This window comes from Ambystoma mexicanum, chromosome 4q (genome assembly GCF_040938575.1).
Source record: "Ambystoma mexicanum isolate Mex_15411 chromosome 4q, UKY_AmexF1_1, whole genome shotgun sequence".
In the NCBI taxonomy this organism is placed as follows: domain Eukaryota; kingdom Metazoa; phylum Chordata; class Amphibia; order Caudata; family Ambystomatidae; genus Ambystoma; species Ambystoma mexicanum.
In genome coordinates, this window is record NC_090928.1 from 42,431,040 (window position 1) to 42,451,076 (window position 20,037).

Here is a 20,037-nt window from a genome sequence, read left to right on the forward strand (position 1 = left end):
TGGCCAGTCTGGTGACCAGAGACATCGGATTGCTCCTTGATCTCAAATTGAGAGCCTCTTAAGGTGGCCTCGCTGGCCAATCTGGTCAGCTCCCTTTTCTTCTTACCGGGAGGCCTAGGTATACTAGAGTCTTCAGATCATTACCCAGAAGTATCCTACCAGGCACTTCAGACTGAACACTAACTGGAATTCTAACAGTCATGTTATTACACTGAATAAGCGCTGGCATTATGAAGCACATTTGGATAGGACCTCCTGCAAGCCTGGTGGGAAAAAGCTCCCATCCATCACGGTTAAGCTGGCCTTAGCGTCTCTGTTTGCAGGGGACTCCTGTCCATCAACAAATACGCAGTCCTTGTAATATTCTATGGTGTTATCCAGGATGGTATCATAAACATCTATATTCTGTTGTTCCCGGAGAACTCAGGACACTAATGAAGCACCGGCTTGAACACCTATGGGTGTTTTAGCCAGTAAGTGAAAGTGAGCACCTGCCATTGGAGCTTCTCCATCAGGGATAAGGCTTGCCTCACATCAGGGATCCCCAGTACACCCACAAACCACACATCTGCCAAAATGTCTATGGAATGGGGGTTTCTGGTAACCTCCCTCTGGTTTAGCTACAGAGGGTTCACTAGCCCTATGAGGTTTCCCATGGAATTTACCCTTATGGTGTTTGGGGGCATATTTGGATGGGGGAGTATCAGAACTGTCTATCCCTTCTTTCTTGTCTCCCCCCCCCCTCTTCTTTTTTATGAGCCCCAGAATCCTTATAAGTGACCCTGTTGGCTACCCACAAGCCAGCAACTTGTGCCAGCTTCTTGGGGTCAATTTCTGTGGAGTCTGCAAGATGCCCTCTCAGCTCTGGGGCACAAGCATCAAAAATACTTTCGAGCAAAAAAAAAACACTTCTCAAACCTTGAAAAGAGCTCACCCTTATGGCTCTTGATCCACCCATCTAGGTTTTTCAGGTAGCCCACAGTATCCCATCCTTTTTGTTATGGTCGTTAAACATTTTAAGGTATTGGGAAAGGGTCTTCCCAAACCTGGCTATAAGAGCCTGTTTGACTATTTGATAGTCTTCTCTGGCTTCAGCATTCAACTCCATGACAGCATCACAGCCATTCTGGGGAAGCCTAGACAATCATTCCCATCAATATCCGGCAAACCACAATTAAACTCAAATGTCCTCAAACACATCCAGCTTTGGATCATACACACTCACCACCTCTCATGGAAGGCGAGGTTTCTTGGGACCATCAGACTGAGAAGACCCTGAAAGGGAAGCAGAGTCAATGGACAATTTCTTCATCTCATATTCATGTTGCATTTCTCTTTCCCTGTGCCTCCTCTCTGTCTTTGTCTGCATTGAAGTTCAATTTAAAAATTTTCAAGAGTTGGATAATCTGGGTTTATATTGTGACCTGGTGAGGCCATGGTAGGAGGTAACCAAGGTACAGGTGAAGGAGGTATGGGGGGGTGGCAGACCCTCGATAACCCGCTCTACCTTCTGATCCACTTAGTAAGTTAGAACTAAGCTCTAGACATTCATCCTGCGGCGGTTCCCTTGTGGCGCTAAGAAAAAGGCACCACAACCACAAACCATTGTGGGAGTGAGCTGAATCCTTTGCTGGCCACCCCTTCTCTCGATGACTGCCAGAGAAGCCCAATGAATGTCCCCCCGCCCCCATTTAATCACTACGATCAAGGATCAGGAAACAGGGTCTTCAACGATGCATCAGGAAGGCGTTCAGCTACATTTTCAATTTCACCTGCCAGGTACTGAGGGGCTTGGGTTACACTTACACTGTATGCCATTTTCGGTGCTCCTTTGCTTTGGGAGTGCTGCATTCCACGTTTGGGTGTTGACCTCAACTCCACTGAACATTTGACTGGTTACTTAACTTTACTCTGAAGATTGTCATTAGAACTTGTGCTGTCCATTTGATTGTGGCCTTGTTGATTCCCCAAAAGACCATCTTCTTGATCCTACTAGCTTGGGCTATGCATGTTCCTCCACAACTTGTACTGTGAACTAATTTCTAGTTAGGGAACACACTGCATAAACCATTCTTGGAGAATGTTACGTTGTTACTTACCAGTTGTAAGGTGTGTTCTGTCTAACGTTTACTTCCTCTGAAACTGAATATTGCAAAGGTGATACATATAAGTGTTTTTACTGACCTTCGCTAAAGTCACTCTGTGCATGTATGTGAAAAGTACATGAAGTTACTTGCCTGCATTATTGGTTATTTTCCAATCTTATTCCATGTTTAATTAAATGTGATTAGTAGTTGCTGCATTTTAGAATTGCTTGTGTGCCTTATGTATATATAAAATAAATAACTATATTTGATATAACTTTAAGTGAGTTAGTGTTTCCTTGGATCTGTATATAAGCTGATTTTTGTAAGTACTACTCTAGAGCTCACATTCCTCCCTCCTAAGATAAGCCTGGCTGCTCTGCCACTCTACCGGCGTGGGTAGTACAGGCCTATATTATAAGTTGTGGTCCTAAAACCAAAAGCTAAGTCTTAAACCCCAGTTGGACTTTAGAAAAACGTTCCTGTTAGGGAGAATTCTCAGAAATGTGCTAATTCCTCTCTTCCTTAGAGACTCCAAGCAACTTTGCTGGACTTTGAGGACTTGGATTCTTAACCTGGAGAGAGTGAGAGCCTTTCTTCCCACTCACTCATGTATTTTCATGTGAATTTGAACTCTGTTTCTTTTGGTTGTGGAGTCTGACAAACTCCATAGGCATCATCTTTTACATTGTGTCACATAGCACCTTCAGTGCAGTGGCACAGGGAAGTCTTTCAGATTTTCCCCAAGGTTTAAATACCTTCTCTTGGATAAAAAACGGTTTCCAAGAGCAGTAAAGTGAAACTGACTTTACTTACATTTGTAACTTTCTAGACCCAGCACACACTATCTTACAATAGGGTGCTGGAGGGGTTACTTAGTATCTCCTTTGTCTAGCTTCTCATGTAACATTTTTATGTTACCCTTTCCTCGCTGAATGGCTGGTGCCAGTGGTTTACTTTTAACTACCGTGGTGAGCATTTATCGCGGGCTGCGTTCGCAGCTACAATAAAGCACCCAAGGGTGCAAGTTTTGTCAAAATGGCCCCAGTCTTCTTTTTTCGCCATTTCTTTGTGGAAAGGTCCTTCTTGAGATTTACTCTGAGAACCAAACCAGGTTTGGTCCCTTTGTTCATTTAGCCTTTGGCAGGATTCATGAGTGTAGCCCGCCTCTGGCTCCAGGGTGTCTGGCGGGGGCAGGAAGCAAAGGAGGTGCCCGAAACTCCCTGTGCTTAGTCTCCTAGGAGACAGGAATGCACTCTGTAGTGATTGGCCAGCACTTGACTTGGGAGGAACAGATTACGCACAACACAAGTGATAATATGGCAGCTGAAAGGAGTAAGAGTTATGATGATGGATACATTACAGAACTACTTAGCAACTCCACCCTTTTTGGAGGAGAATTAGGAGACACATCCAACCTGACGAGTTGGGATGAACTAACCCAGATAAAGAAAAGGTTGATGAGGTCAGAGCTACATGGCAGCATAATGCTAGAGTACCTGAGAAATGGGATTTTACCACAAGGGCTCGTAGTGAAAAACGAGCCAAGAATTTTTCTAGACAGAGTTTCTGATACAATGGAGTTACATCGGAAACAAATGCGGAAGGGATTTGGTTATCTTAATTATAAATACTGCAAAAGAGACAACTGAAAAAATAGCTATAGACCTGCAGAAATCAGAAGAAATTAAAAAAATAGTCCCTATTGAACAATATAATAAGAGACTAGATGAGCTAATGAATGAAATGAAATCATTTAAAGTTGTCCTCACAAAAGAACGGATTAGAAGGTTGAAAAAAGACATTCAAAAATTCACTCATGAGAAAGCCTTTGCATTCATGCAGGAGAATTACTTTACCAAAGAGCAAGATGATCTAAGAGCAATCCAAGACCAAAGCAACGGCAAGAGGGGAGTAAGGTTTAGAAGAACATCATACAGTTGAAGTGAGGACAGCACAGGAGAAGGGAGCAATACAAGAAGAAGAGGGCGTAACTCTTCATTTCAATGCAGGTACACAGACCTTTCGAGGAAGACAAGGCGGTATGTATGAGGAGGAACAGCAAAAGAGGAAACCCTAATGCACAAAAACATTTTTTAGGATTGGACCAATAGGAGTGGGACCCGGACCAGAGAGTCACCCGCAGCATGAAGACACTGGTAAACCACTCGGACTACAACTTGAGCCAGATTGAAATACAGATGCTGAAAAAAGGATTGGGTTTCGGGACTACAAATAAACATAATCACTTCAAGTTTAGAGAAGAGCTCACGGAATTCATGAGAAAAGTACATCTTAAACAATTTTTTGAAGACGAAACAGAATGTAGTGAGCCGGATAGTGGGCTACACAACAAATCAAATGTTTGCCCCCAGTGCATTCACAAACTGCTGAAGCTCGAGTGTTTGAAAACAGGGTACTACAAGAACTGTTGTTATACAACGGTAGCGGGCGCCCCTCTCTCGCAAGAACAGACATGATAACCTGTTCAGTGGTTATTAACCACTTGAGAGTTCGCAGCCACTGCTTTTACTCACTGTGCCTTTCACAGATGGGAAATATCCATTTGCACATCAGTCTTTGTCCTGCCCAGGGGCAGTCCAGCACCGAAATACAATGGCAACTCCAATCTGAACGAGAGTACCACCAGCAACCCCATACACGTGTTTCACCCTTGTTGGGGATCATCAGTGAGGTGAAGCTGATGCCTCTCTAAGCACAGTGAGAGGGAGACCACGTCTGGTTGCCCCCAGGAGACCTAGGGTTACCAATCCCAGGTTCCTTAAAAATAGTTATACAACGGTAGCGGGCGCCCCTCTCTCGCAAGAACAGACATGATAACCTGTTCAGTGGTTATTAACCACTTGAGAGTTCGCAGCCACTGCTTTTACTCACTGTGCCTTTCACAGATGGGAAATATCCATTTGCACATCAGTCTTTGTCCTGCCCAGGGGCAGTCCAGCACCGAAATACAATGGCAACTCCAATCTGAACGAGAGTACCACCAGCAACCCCATACACGTGTTTCACCCTTGTTGGGGATCATCAGTGAGGTGAAGCTGATGCCTCTCTAAGCACAGTGAGAGGGAGACCACGTCTGGTTGCCCCCAGGAGACCTAGGGTTACCAATCCCAGGTTCCTTAAAAATAGTTATACAACGGTAGCGGGCGCCCCTCTCTCGCAAGAACAGACATGATAACCTGTTCAGTGGTTATTAACCACTTGAGAGTTCGCAGCCACTGCTTTTACTCACTGTGCCTTTCACAGATGGGAAATATCCATTTGCACATCAGTCTTTGTCCTGCCCAGGGGCAGTCCAGCACCGAAATACAATGGCAACTCCAATCTGAACGAGAGTACCACCAGCAACCCCATACACGTGTTTCACCCTTGTTGGGGATCATCAGTGAGGTGAAGCTGATGCCTCTCTAAGCACAGTGAGAGGGAGACCACGTCTGGTTGCCCCCAGGAGACCTAGGGTTACCAATCCCAGGTTCCTTAAAAATAGTTATACAACGGTAGCGGGCGCCCCTCTCTCGCAAGAACAGACATGATAACCTGTTCAGTGGTTATTAACCACTTGAGAGTTCGCAGCCACTGCTTTTACTCACTGTGCCTTTCACAGATGGGAAATATCCATTTGCACATCAGTCTTTGTCCTGCCCAGGGGCAGTCCAGCACCGAAATACAATGGCAACTCCAATCTGAACGAGAGTACCACCAGCAACCCCATACACGTGTTTCACCCTTGTTGGGGATCATCAGTGAGGTGAAGCTGATGCCTCTCTAAGCACAGTGAGAGGGAGACCACGTCTGGTTGCCCCCAGGAGACCTAGGGTTACCAATCCCAGGTTCCTTAAAAATAGTTATACAACGGTAGCGGGCGCCCCTCTCTCGCAAGAACAGACATGATAACCTGTTCAGTGGTTATTAACCACTTGAGAGTTCGCAGCCACTGCTTTTACTCACTGTGCCTTTCACAGATGGGAAATATCCATTTGCACATCAGTCTTTGTCCTGCCCAGGGGCAGTCCAGCACCGAAATACAATGGCAACTCCAATCTGAACGAGAGTACCACCAGCAACCCCATACACGTGTTTCACCCTTGTTGGGGATCATCAGTGAGGTGAAGCTGATGCCTCTCTAAGCACAGTGAGAGGCAGACCACGTCTGGTTGCCCCCAGGAGACCTAGGGTTACCAATCCCAGGTTCCTTAAAAATAGTTATACAACGGTAGCGGGCGCCCCTCTCTCGCAAGAACAGACATGATAACCTGTTCAGTGGTTATTAACCACTTGAGAGTTCGCAGCCACTGCTTTTACTCACTGTGCCTTTCACAGATGGGAAATATCCATTTGCACATCAGTCTTTGTCCTGCCCAGGGGCAGTCCAGCACCGAAATACAATGGCAACTCCAATCTGAACGAGAGTACCACCAGCAACCCCATACACGTGTTTCACCCTTGTTGGGGATCATCAGTGAGGTGAAGCTGATGCCTCTCTAAGCACAGTGAGAGGGAGACCACGTCTGGTTGCCCCCAGGAGACCTAGGGTTACCAATCCCAGGTTCCTTAAAAATAGTTATACAACGGTAGCGGGCGCCCCTCTCTCGCAAGAACAGACATGATAACCTGTTCAGTGGTTATTAACCACTTGAGAGTTCGCAGCCACTGCTTTTACTCACTGTGCCTTTCACAGATGGGAAATATCCATTTGCACATCAGTCTTTGTCCTGCCCAGGGGCAGTCCAGCACCGAAATACAATGGCAACTCCAATCTGAACGAGAGTACCACCAGCAACCCCATACACGTGTTTCACCCTTGTTGGGGATCATCAGTGAGGTGAAGCCGATGCCTCTCTAAGCACAGTGAGAGGGAGACCACGTCTGGTTGCCCCCAGGAGACCTAGGGTTACCAATCCCAGGTTCCTTAAAAATAGTTATACAACGGTAGCGGGCGCCCCTCTCTCGCAAGAACAGACATGATAACCTGTTCAGTGGTTATTAACCACTTGAGAGTTCGCAGCCACTGCTTTTACTCACTGTGCCTTTCACAGATGGGAAATATCCATTTGCACATCAGTCTTTGTCCTGCCCAGGGGCAGTCCAGCACCGAAATACAATGGCAACTCCAATCTGAACGAGAGTACCACCAGCAACCCCATACACGTGTTTCACCCTTGTTGGGGATCATCAGTGAGGTGAAGCTGATGCCTCTCTAAGCACAGTGAGAGGGAGACCACGTCTGGTTGCCCCCAGGAGACCTAGGGTTACCAATCCCAGGTTCCTTAAAAATAGTTATACAACGGTAGGGCAGGACAAAGACTGATATGCAAATGGATATTTCCCATCTGTGAAAGGCACAGTGAGTAAAAGCAGTGGCTGCGAACTCTCAAGTGGTTAATAACCACTGAACAGGTTATCATGTCTGTTCTTGCGAGAGAGGGGCGCCTGCTACCTTTGTAAAACTACTACAAGAACTGGCAGCGCTGAAAAAAGAAACAGAAAAAGAGAAGACTTTTCAGAATCAATCAAGAAAAAACAACATTAAAAGGGTTATTTAATGAATCCATAATAATACACAAAGCTGAAAAGGGAGGAGCCACAGTCGTGCTTAATAGAAAAGATTATATCGAGGAATGTATGAGACAACTAGGAGACGCCAATAGTTACCAACGACAGAGGACAATCCCACACAGAAATTGGAAGTGATAATTCATCAGAAAGTATCAAAAGCAGAAGAGAGGAGATGGATTACGAAGAAAGAAGCAGAGTTCCTACAAGTTGATAAACCGAAGATACCGCAATTTTACATTCTCCCTAAGATTCATAAATCCTTAACTAGTCCACCAGGGAGACCCATTGTGTCTGGATGTGACTCGGTGCTAGAGCCATTATCTAGATTCGCTGATCACTTTATGCAACCAATGTTCAGAGATGTCCTCTTTCGTAAAAGATACCACACAAATAATAAGGGAAGTGGAGGGGAGACCATTCAATCCATTGGATGAAATCTTGATATGCCTTGTCGTAGTATCTCTGTATACTAGTATACCGCAGAGAGTGTCATTAAATGTATTGGAAGAGAGACTACTCATGGAAAATAGAAACACCAAGACTCCGGCTTCTTTTATTTTGTGGTGTGCTGAAGTAGCACTGATGGAAAATTACTTTCACTTTAATGGATGCTACTATAAGCAGATACAAGGCACAGCAATGGGGGCTAGCCCGCAGCATCACAAACCTGTATATGGAAGCATTTGAGAAAAGCTTCATCTATGGAGACAGCAACCCTTTCAGAAATAACATCCAAGTATGGAAGAGGTACATAGACGATGTTCTCCTAATTTGGAAAGGCGAAGAGAACGAAGCAATCCTGTTTTTTGAGTGGCTAAAGGGACAAAATCACTACCTCAAATTCACTGAAAACTACAGTAGGGAAGAAGTGAACTATTTGGATATAACAATCAAAGTCGATACCAACAAAGGAGAACTTTATGTGAAACCATATTAAAAAAACAACTGACCGCAATGCATTATTGCACTATACTAACTTTCACCCGAATCATACGCGTGACAATTTGCCCTTTGGGCAGTTCTTACGGTTTAAAAAGAACAGTACCAACAAAGAAGACTATAGGGAAGGAGCAAACTTGCATGAAAGAGGCTATCCAACAAGCCTGTCAAAACGGGCGATGAAGAGCAGAAAACCGCCATCGGGAAGCGATACTGGAACATCACCTGGTACCCAAGTAGGCAAAGAATGAGACGTTGGTCTTCGTCAACACCTATAGCAATCTATCAAACCAGATCAGAAAAATTATACATCGAAATTGGTAGATCCTGGAAAAGGGAAAGAGCCCCATGGAAAGACCATTGTTTGCATTCCCAAGGAGTAAGACTGTAAAGGATCAAATTATGCGTAAAGACATCACGAAACAAAAAGTCCAGCTCACATTGACAGAAACTTGGGGTATGCAGACACCGGTGAGACACTACCCATGTGGCAGTTGTTCATGCTGCCCACAAACAAAGAAATCGACAGAAATAGATCTGGGACTGAGAAGTGAGTGGAAGCAAAGGGTGCTAATCAATTGCAATACGAAATTTGTAGTGCATGTGGTCTGGTGCCCCGGCATAGGGAAGACTGAAAGAAAAATAAAGACTCGGATAACAGAACACAAAAGTTGCATAAAGAATAGAATTTGCTCCGCACCTCTGGTGGGAGACTTTATTGAAAGAATACACAAGGCAGACGAATTTAGGTGGTCTATTAGTCTATCTTAACAAAATGCCTGGATTCAGGATTGAATGAGAGCAGAATGAGGAGACCTGATAACATCCCCTAGCTCTTGAAACTCAGTACACTAGAAACATGGCAAGAAAATATGCAACCATCACAACAGTTAAGACAGGATATGGATCTTTGTATTCCTATAACCTCAAAAACAGAAGGCAAAATGTATCCCTGGTAAATGGGTGATAAGTATAAACAATTCGAACCCCGCTCTAATACACTGAGATAGGAGAGAACTAAACCACCCTAATATGCCAAATCAATTAAGCCATTTCATATTTTCTTCGCAAAAAGCAATTATGAAGAGGTAGCTTTCAGTTACCAAAATGTTACAAACTAGATCATTGAACCATGAATTACGAGCCACAGTATCCCTTACGAATAAGTATAATCAATTAGAACCCAACTCACCAAAAAGAAAACGATCTAGGAGGGAACCGTACCACCCTGCCAACATGCCAAATCAATCAAGCCATCCTCTATTCTAACATGCTAACATGCCAAATCAATTAAACCATCCTCTATCCGACTCTTCATTGAAAACAATTCTGAAAAGGTAACTTTCAGTCACTGAAAGGTTACGAATTAGACCATTGAACCATAAACAACTGAGATAAAAGAGAATTATTCCACCGTGCTAACATGCCAAAATCAATTAAGCCATCCTCTCTTTTTCTCTTCGTAGAAAGTAATTATGAAGAGGTGATTTGTAGCTACCAAAATGTTACAAACTAGATTGTACCTCATTTTTTACTGTAGAATAGGTTAGGATAACGCGGGATTGAGCAGATTAGAAAAAAGGACCAAATTCGGGACTGATGGCGCAGATGGTTGACGACAAGGCTAACGCAACTTGAAAAGGGATTCGAGAACCATACAGAGTCTGAAGTAGGGAAGAGCCCACAGGCATGTGAAGACCTACGGGTGATGCGAGAGAACACTCCCAAAGGCGAGAGAACGTTGGATGCAACTTGCGATATGAAGTAGCCTCTACCCGCGGGCTCAAGGTAAGGAAACATTCCCTGTTAAAGGAATGAAATCAGAAGGGGATGGAGGAAAAGTATTATGACCCTGTCAAAAGGATTATCAATTTTGTCTGTCCAACTAGGTGTGCACACTCTACAGCCCGAACTCAGAAGTTGATAAATACCATTTGGGGACTTGAGGAAGATTGGGAACATTATCTTTTGGCTCCCTATCCTGATGTGAGTAAATGGTTTAGAGCGGGAAGAGACCAACCGTAGAATTAAGAATAAGGTCAATAAGCTAACATGTACTATCGTGTTCCCCATTTTTTAGTATAGCATAGGAAGGAACTACCACAAGAAAAGGAGCCCAGGGGAGCCTAGGAAGATCCGTTTTTTTGGCCAGGAGCTTGAAGTCGAGTTGAAATCAAATACCCGGATAAGAACCACCCCGTTGGGATCTGTGTGATTAAAACCACACAGTAAAGGTATAATGTACAAGGACATAGATACAGATAATGTGTGGGGTTGATAAAGATGAAAAGCAGAATACAGCTCTAACAGATGGTTTTATGTGCATTGTCTTTTGAAATAGGCAGTACAGGAAGAGCGTAAAAACGCCACTGACAAGCGAATTTAGAGAAAAAACACATAGGACAAAGGTTGGAGACGACAGATAATTTTGCATATAAGAGCTCGGAGGTAAACAATGTACCTCTACATATTTGCATCTGTAAAGACAAACAAGATTTGAATTTGAGCCCGCCTTAAGAACAGGGGACCCAAGGTCAAGTGTTATGATGTGATAGATTATTTATAACGCGCTTAATACCCAGAGGTTTCTAAGTGCGGACCCAAGGATCGAACCTGGTTGCTCCGTGTCGTCTTGTTTCCAAGTCCAGCACGCTGCCGCTGAGCTATCCTCCTGGGACAAGTGTTGATAGAGAAGGTGGTCACTAAAAGGATACACCCCCGTACGAATTGTGGTAGTGTGTGTACTTTGCTTCCTCTCCCGAGTGAGGCATGTCAATAACAAATGAAAGGAAGAAGGCTATACAAAATGTACTCTTCCATGGTAATTCATATACCCCCGTTGTAGCAATTAAACTACAGTGAAGATGGTTGAATAATAAAACCATTCTTAGTATACTTGCTTCTCACAGATATCCTTTTGGTGTTCTGGCCCAGATACAAGATGTATGTGAGTGGAACATAGGATCACTCACCAAGAAGTCTAAAAAGTGCAAGAAGACCAGAATGGCTAATGCATGATAAACTGTTACAGTACAAATACCCCTGAAGAATTTCCTAGATAATTGTGATAATATAACAAAGGAAATAAACATGTTGGGTAGTGATGATTGTTGAATGATTGAGTGAATGGGTGACCTGAGTATGGATGAACAGAAAGATTTGGGAATATTGGATTCCCCAGTTAATATAGACAACTGTTTACAATAGATTATTTATGAAAACTTGTTCTATTTATGAATCAAATAACAGAAAACTGATGTACTAGGTAGCAGAGTGTTTTGTATTAGTATTTGGGACCACAGTGTCTATAGCAATTTTTAGAACTGGTCTTAGAAAAGATGGTATATGTATTTTATTGAAATGTTTTTTACAAAATGAAAATAAATTGATTTTTTTTATATAAAATTGGTAAGAGTATTTGGGGATTTAATGGAAAACAGCATATATGACTGAGCCAATGGAATAAGGTACTGTAGAAGCAAGGGATCCTTTGAACAATTTTGTAGTATATGTTTTGGTATAATGGGGGCTGTTCAAAGTGGTCCAGATAAATATTCCCTCTAGTCTCCCTGAGGTTTGCGAGTGGCCGGCAAGGACAGCCACCCTGCTGGGTGACTGACACCTAGGCTGGAATGAATGGGAGAAACCTGCGTAAAAGGAGAGGCTTTTTGGCTTGGAAGGCAGAGTCGACCACTGGACGAAGGAATCCGAAGAAGAACTTGAAGAGGACGCCTGAGGTAACTCCTGGACCGTTGGTTTGCCTGGTGAAGCCTTGCCGCTGTGCTGAAACTCCAAATTCGTATGGACAGAGAAGCCCCTGCAAGGACGACTTCTCCCTTTGAGTTGGTGGGACCAATCAACTCCAAAGTAAGCCACCTGGTCATCCTCTCGGAGCTGGTTGAAATTCCTCTGCAGTTGCTGCTGGAACCGAATAGCCAGGGAGAGGAACACTAGATCGTGTGCGTTGCTTTTAAGCTGGCCAAGAGCTCCAGGAAGATCCTCTGGACTTCGAGGAAGCAGGACTGACCGAGCCCGATCCCCCTCAACAGAGTGCGGGACACAAGATGAAAGGAAAGCCCATTTCGACAGCCAGGAACTGCAAATATTCAATCCCAGGTGCTTTTGAGATCTGTGAAACACAGATTGAGATCATCAGTAACTCGTGTAACTTATTTTTGGAGGGCACACAGCGAACTCAAGCTAAGTAAAACCCCTACACCTTTTCAAGGAGCTATCAGCAACTTGGGGCATGTATAAACCTAAGACTCTTTTTGTGTGTCTTAAACAGGACAGGGAAAGCAAAACCCACTGTTACACTTTAGTGAATGACTCAAAGTCAGTCTAGGTAGCTAGAACCTAATGCAGACTTATTCTGGACAGGCTAACAGCAAGTCAGGGAAGCAAGACCCAGTTGGGGACACTCGTACAATTATTCTAACAGGAATAAGAAAGTGAAACCAACAGCATTACTTTTGGGAAGAGGCACAACCAAATCACAGGTGAGTAATATACCTTTACATCTACTTTGCCAGAATGGCAAAATGGTTTCTAAGGAAAGAAAGATGTTAAACATACTTTTGAGAATAGTGCAACACACATTCAAGGTAAGTAAGAGCTTTTTCTAACTGTTCACTCTTAGAGTTACAGTTACCAACCAACTCTTTTACAAGTAAGTCACTTTTAAACACGTATTCTCTTTTTTAGGCAAAAGGCCCAATCCCTTAAAAGTCTTTCCCTTCTTCTTGGAGTGCGAATGTTCTCATTGTAAGAAGGGGGGCCATTAGGGTCTAGTGTCCAGTCAGGATAGGTTCTTAAGTAGCAAAAGTCAGAGTTCCTCAGGAAGACTGGGCAAACAGATGAGTATTTAGGGTGCAGGGGCTTCACAGAAGACACCTAGGAGGATTCCAGCAGTGGAACTGGGTGAACTGGACGAGAGGCCTACCAATCACAGAAAACACCCCACACTTCACAGGAATCATAAGAAACTTAATGTAAGTACATACCCAAGCCAACACAGTACCTCCGCATTGAAGAAGATTTTGCAGCAGGTGAACTTCAGGATCTGCAGCCAAAAACCTGGTTGGTGGATTTCTTGTAGTGGTGACTGAAAACAGGACCTTGGAAGGGACTTTGCAGCAGGGAACAACAGAGAAGGCTTTAGGCAAGGCTTTCCTCGTGGCTGGAACTCTGTGGATTTGGCTTTTTTTACAGGAGCACAGAAGAAGACAGAATATCAGGGCTGGATTCTCGTCATTACAAAGGTCCAGTACTCTGGTGAGGCGTCCTTTCTGACTTGATTTGTGTCTCTGGAGATACACCAGCATGCCTACGAGGTTTCAGCGAGTTTCGGAATTCGGAAGACTGTGCTCGCCACAATGGCTCGAGGTCCCAGGTATTGGGGTACTGCAGCCCCGCAAGGTCGCAGCACAGCATAGGATGGCTCAGAATACAGGTGCTCTTGAGTCTAGTGGGTCTCACCAGGCTCTTGGTCGTAGTTTTCGGAGTCCCCAGGTCAATTGGAAGCAAGGGCTACAGGCCCATGTTACACAGCAGGCTCTACTGTCACTGGAAATCATCTCAGCCGCTTTTCCTTCATCATCCTCTTCGGTTTTGGTTCCAGTGGTCGACTTGTCTTCAGCTTCCAGGTTCCGAGTATTTAACAGGAACTAGAGCACAACCTCTTCATTCTCTATCTACATTTTACAACAAGGGACTGTCTGGTTGTTCAATCAGGACAGCCAGCCCCCCCCCCCCCAACTGGGATTTGTCCCCATTCAGGTATGGAAGAAAATAAAGGGCTGTGGAGTTTTGGACTCCTCCCCCATGCTTCCTGCCTTCACAGACGGAATGGAGCCTGGGCAGGGAGTCCAGGAGATTCCCGCCGAAGATAAAAATCACAAAAAGGAATTTCCCGCCCTGGACCTCAGGGGAAGGAACAAGGACAAGAAATACTGAAAGGGCGAAAAAAGAAGACGGGGGCCATTTTGGTAAAAAGAGCACCCTAAGGTGCCTTTACTGCAGCTGTGAACACAGCCCGTGGTAAAGGTGCACCGAATTAGTAAAAGGTATCCCTGCCACCAGCCATTGAAGGTAAGCTTGTCCTGTAACATAATTGTTACAGTTTTAGTGTGAAAGGGGATACATTTATTCTCCCCAGCACTCCACATAAGGTGGGGTAGGGTGGGCTGGTTTCACCAAATAAAATTTTTAAAAAAGCTAGCCAAAGATCCTTTCTACCCTTGGGAACTGTAGTTCTCTGAAGGTTAGGCAGAGAAAGCTAAAAGGGGAGCCCCTAGGGCAACCCAGCAACAGGTCTAAAAACTGACACCCATAAAAAGAGTAAAAGATTTTGTGGGTGTGGAAAAACGTTCCAACTCAGAGGTATAAGGAAAAATATCCCAACAGTAAAACAAATAGTTCTGGGGTTGACCCAGGTCACAAAGATTTACCATTTCTATGAAAATGTTACACAGACCATGTCATCAAAATAAAATAAAAAAATTGAAGTTCTTGGAGTCAGATTACACCCCATTTTATGCCCACATCGACAGAATTACTTCTTTTAGCAATACAACTCTAAAACACGACCAATAGGAAACACCATCTCTCAAACTCTTATCGGAACCGTTACTCAGTGTATGATCACATCCACATTTGGTTTTTGAACCTCCCTCCTTATAGGAATCTACAGCACAAAACAATTCAGAAAGGGTTGTCACTAGTCCAGGGAGAACGTATTCAGGTAAACTCAAACCCACCTGAATGTACAAAGATTTGGATAGGCCTTACTTTCTTGAACTTACTTTGGGGTTTGAGTGGGGTGGTTCAAACTTGCGGGGTCGTACAGTACAAGTGAAAATGGGGTTAAGTCTACACGAGTGTCAGAAATGGACAGAACAAAAAAAAAACAGAACAAAACAAACTGCACAGAAACACGACAGCCTGGGCAACAGAAAAAAAACGAGAGATTTCGAGCCTATAGAAAATGTGGTTTTAATCGGTGTGTTGACTATTAGAAAATTGGTTTTGAATCATTTTTCCATACACCCTTGCATCTTATAGAAAGTAGACCTGAGAAGCCTACTACAAGATACCTAGCTTTCAAATCTTAGAGGGCAAGGCATTAGTAGAACATTTTTACAACTACAGGGGACATATAGTTTGGACTGTTCCTCATGCATCGATCAGGTATACAGGCAAGCAGCCACACTGCTGCTTAGACTCTGCAAAGAATCGATTCACAGCAGACACCCATAGGCCTCTATACCCTATACAATGGGCATGTTCCAAAGAGCACAAAACCATGCAGATCAGATTTTGCAACCTAACTCGGAGAGCTGTTCATGCAGTAGCATTAAAAATTGGTCAACAAGCACCACAACAAGCAGCGAGTTCTACAAACAGTAGCAGAGGAAAAGAGCAAGATAGAAACAGGTTGAAAAGATGCTGTGTACTACTTTTCAGTTGTGAAAAATGTTAAAAGTGGCGAAGCCTATACACAACACATTCAAACACACACATACTCCCCACTAGTTTCATGTCATGCATGCTGTGTTATTTCAAAATAGAATATTAAAGACAGCAGTTACCTTCATGAATGTGATAGTTGTAGTAGGCAAAATGGTTCCTTCGCCCTGGGGTTAGCACACATGCACAGGCAGGACCCAGGTTAAGGCATCATCAGCAGGACACAAAACGCAGAGCATGCCAAGTAAGGCAGGGAAAGAAAGAAGATAGGAAAGAGTGAAACGTCAGCCCCACACACCTTCGATAACGAAGATTGTGCTTCTTTCTGTGCATTAAACCTGAACACTATACATAAGAGAGCACTTTTTAAATTCATATAACCAACGACTTGTGGGTGTGATATATCAGAGCAAAGAAATGAAACCAGTCAGCTCATGTACAATGGTGTATATCATTTGCAGATCAGGTTGTGCAGTGAGGGAGGACCATGAACCAGCAGAGCGTGTGTGTATATATACCATTTCGTAGGCAATGATACCATATTAAATAAAGCATTAGCTATCACATTCCCATCCTAAAAGACATGGCTGCACAGTCACCCAATACAATGAAGGTAACCAATGCTTTCGGTAGTTGTTAGGCAGAATCCTGTGCAGTGCCCTTAGGGACCACTACACACAATTAAGACCACAGGTGGCAATACAAGTTTTACCTTTGGTACAAGCCTGTACTACTATGTCAGAGTGGTAGCAGTGGCGGAGCAGCCAGGCTTATCTCAAGAGTATATGAGCAGTAGCAGAGATTACACAAAGGGACCACAATTGCTGTGACTCAAGCAAACACTGACTCAAGGTTTCAGGTAGAAAAATATAAGTACATTTATTTTAAAATCAATCGTTATAAACGCAACACTTCTATTAAACTTCAATAAAAACCACACATTAAATATACTACAACTAACCAATTCACTTTGTACAGTAAATCTCAAGGTAAGTACCCTGTGTTTGAATGAACCGGTGTTATGAACAAAACATGTTACCGCGAATACGATTGCGATCACTTTTTGACAGTTCGGTCTACTAAACAAACGCGTATCCGTGACATGAAATGCTACCGGGGCAAAAACACACGTAGCACCCGAGATACCCAGAGGCAAAAATCACAGGCAATATTTTGGTTAGGCAGGCAGAATTAAGAAACACTCAGAGACAGGAGGTTCAAAGTCAAAGGGCCGGAGCCAGGGTCGAAAGACACTGGGGCCAGTTGCCGAAGATCACACGTCAGACAGTTCACGATTCAACGTAGCCAAAAGTACTTCGATATTGTCAATGTTCGGAAGCAAAAGTTATAAGGAGGAGGGAAGACAAGGGCAAGCCTTGAAAATGAAGAAGAAAGGGGTTCACCCAGTTTCCTCAACAGAACACAGTACCTTGTTACAGTGGTGCAACTAGTGCCCTGGCAGTTGTTCCTGTTGGTTTCCCGCAGACCCACGATTCCTGGAGCTTCGTTGTGAAGGACGACGTCTGAAGGGGGTCTGCACCACACAGGGATGAAGCCGGCAGCAGCGACAAGGAAAAAAAGGTGCACTCCTTAAAAACAGGAGAGGCTCTTCAGGTGGCTATCCGGACCACTACAGCAGTGTGCAGCAATTTCGACCACGGAAAAAGATCCTCTGGCTGTAGAAGATGAGCTGGTTATCCCCACCAAGCTCGAGGGAAGAAGACTCCGGACTGGATCTTCTCTGAGTCGTTGAAGGGCAGATAGCTCAGGACTGCAGCAGGGCTTCACCGGGACGGGTAGTTGCAGCAGCCGTCGTTCTCTCCGCTTCTCTTCGGTTCCTTGTAGTTCCAGTGACGACTGACTTCTAGCCCAAGAGACCTGCCTTTTATGCGAAAAATCCCCATTCACACAGCCTGGCTGTCAATCACCCAGCAGGGGGGTTGTCCAGCCCCGGACAACTACCCTGGCCAATCATGACAAAGTTCGACTTGGGTTTCCTAGGATACCCTGTGTAGGGGGTGACTACACCCCTCCCTCACATTCAGCCCACCTAGACACCCAGGCGCCTTGAGGAGGGCTTCTGGGCAGAAGTCCGCCAAAAGACAGTGAACAAAGAAGGCGAACCTAGTTTGCCACGCAAAGTAAAACACAAGAAGGACTTTAACAAAAAGAAATGGCGAATAAACCCAACCGGAGCCAAGAGAAAGACGATTTGGTCAAGTGGGTTTATGTTCGAGGCGAATATAATAGCCAAGACCAGTACCACGTTTATCGAATATAATCGCGGTAGAAAAGTTAGGGTAGATACCACCGCCACCAGTCAAGTCTAAATGTTAAAAGAGCGAAACAAGGCTCTAGGAGGTACAGATACAAAGGGATACAAGTTAACCCTTTCCAGTACTCCATGGAAGATGGGGTTTACTGGATCTGTGGTAGATTGACTAAGTAAAGTTAATGGTAACTTTACTCTTTTCTGGGGGACAGTAGTCGCCTCAGAAATGAAGTCGAGGGAAGTCTCAAAGACACCCTGTGCCACGGCACTGAAGGTGCTGTGTGACACACAAAAAGAAGGGGGCTACTGAAGTGGTGTACTTCAGAGTCCACAATCACAAAAACAAGTAGAAACACATAGCAAACCACAGGTAAGAGTGGGGGAAAATCTCTCACTCTTACCAAGTGGAAAAGAAATAAACTCCAGAAGTCCAGCAAAGCTGCTGGGGGACTCACTAATTGAGGGAAATTAGCCATAAATGAGAATTCTCCCTAACAGTAGTGCTTAGTGTTGCACCGAAGGGTGTCTCACTAGAGAGATGAGCTTCAGGAGTAAATGTAGCCTGCCTAGCTTTACAGTGGTCGAAAATAAGTGGGAGCTGGCAGCTATTTGGCACCTTTTTGTAGATTTGTGTAGCCTAGAAGAGCCTGGCTTTATCATCCAAGACACCTGATGCCCAACAAATATAGGCATGCGACATGGCGCCTATGTTGTATATTTAGGATGCCCATAAATATGCATCTTAATCAGGTTTATGACTGATTATTTTGATTTTATCAACTTGTGTGCTTTTTGGAATTCAGAATACCTTGAAGTCTAATACTGGGGAAGGGCTTAGTAGTGAGCAGATACCAAATGTATTGACTTTTTACCAAACAATTTTAATAACCATTAGAAATTATCCCCTTTATTTTCACTTTGCTGCATTTGGAGTCTTCTATCTAGAATATACACAAAATCATAATGTGTCAATTTTGTTATTTTTCACTTGATGGAACAAGTGGTATTCCCTGAACCTCGCCATGAAGTAGATTTGTTGCAAACTATATATATGAACAGTATTAGCTCCTTTTTATTCACAAGAACCTACTGTTCACCAGGCACTGTCCTATGGCAAGAAGTGTCTTAATTCTTGTTTTACACTTCGTTTTGATCCCTAAACTATACAAATCCACTGGCAACACTATGTAAGTCTTTAAATGCTGAAGTACTATGTGAACAATGTGTGGGCCTGTTTGGGCACAGTGATAGCATACACAATATGGATGTTTGGTTTTAACTGGTTAAACATTTTATGCACTTAGCCTGTGAACCAGTATACTCTACTACAAGCGTGGATCCTACGATAATTACCATGGTGTGAACTACCATAACAAAGTAACTAAGACATTTATTTGGATTGACATGTAGGTCAACATATGTGAATTATTCTCTTTGGCCATCTCTGAAACAATTGTGTTTCTCAGAGCTTAAGAAAACCGCGAAATCATATTAATTTAAGAACTGGTAGACCAACTGTAAACTACCCAATTTTGATTTCACATGAAATAAGTTGACTGTAAAACATCTAAGCTGATCCTCTGAGACTAACGCCCCAAGCTTTATTCTTTTCCCGTGTAAGAGTCTCCAAAGTTGTTAAGGCCTCCGAGTAACTCAATAGGAGTTTGGCTAAGTTGTACTGCTGGTGTTTATTTCGTT

At 43.8% G+C, this 20,037-nt stretch overlaps 1 protein-coding gene across 12 annotated transcripts in view; it reads right to left on the bottom strand.

Annotated features, from left to right (window-relative positions):
- The window catches only part of AFDN (afadin, adherens junction formation factor), a 2,107,422-nt gene that overhangs the window by 1,288,564 nt on the left and 798,821 nt on the right, over positions 1–20,037 (bottom strand). For 8 of the 12 annotated variants that reach the window (XM_069607414.1, XM_069607416.1, XM_069607415.1 and 5 more), the window contains exon 9: positions 16,190–16,234. The exons of the other annotated variants lie outside the window; for them this stretch is intronic. In XM_069607414.1, the coding sequence (XP_069463515.1) occupies positions 16,190–16,234 (45 nt within the window). The remainder of the gene's footprint in view (positions 1–16,189; positions 16,235–20,037) is intronic. 12 annotated transcript variants of the gene reach the window in all.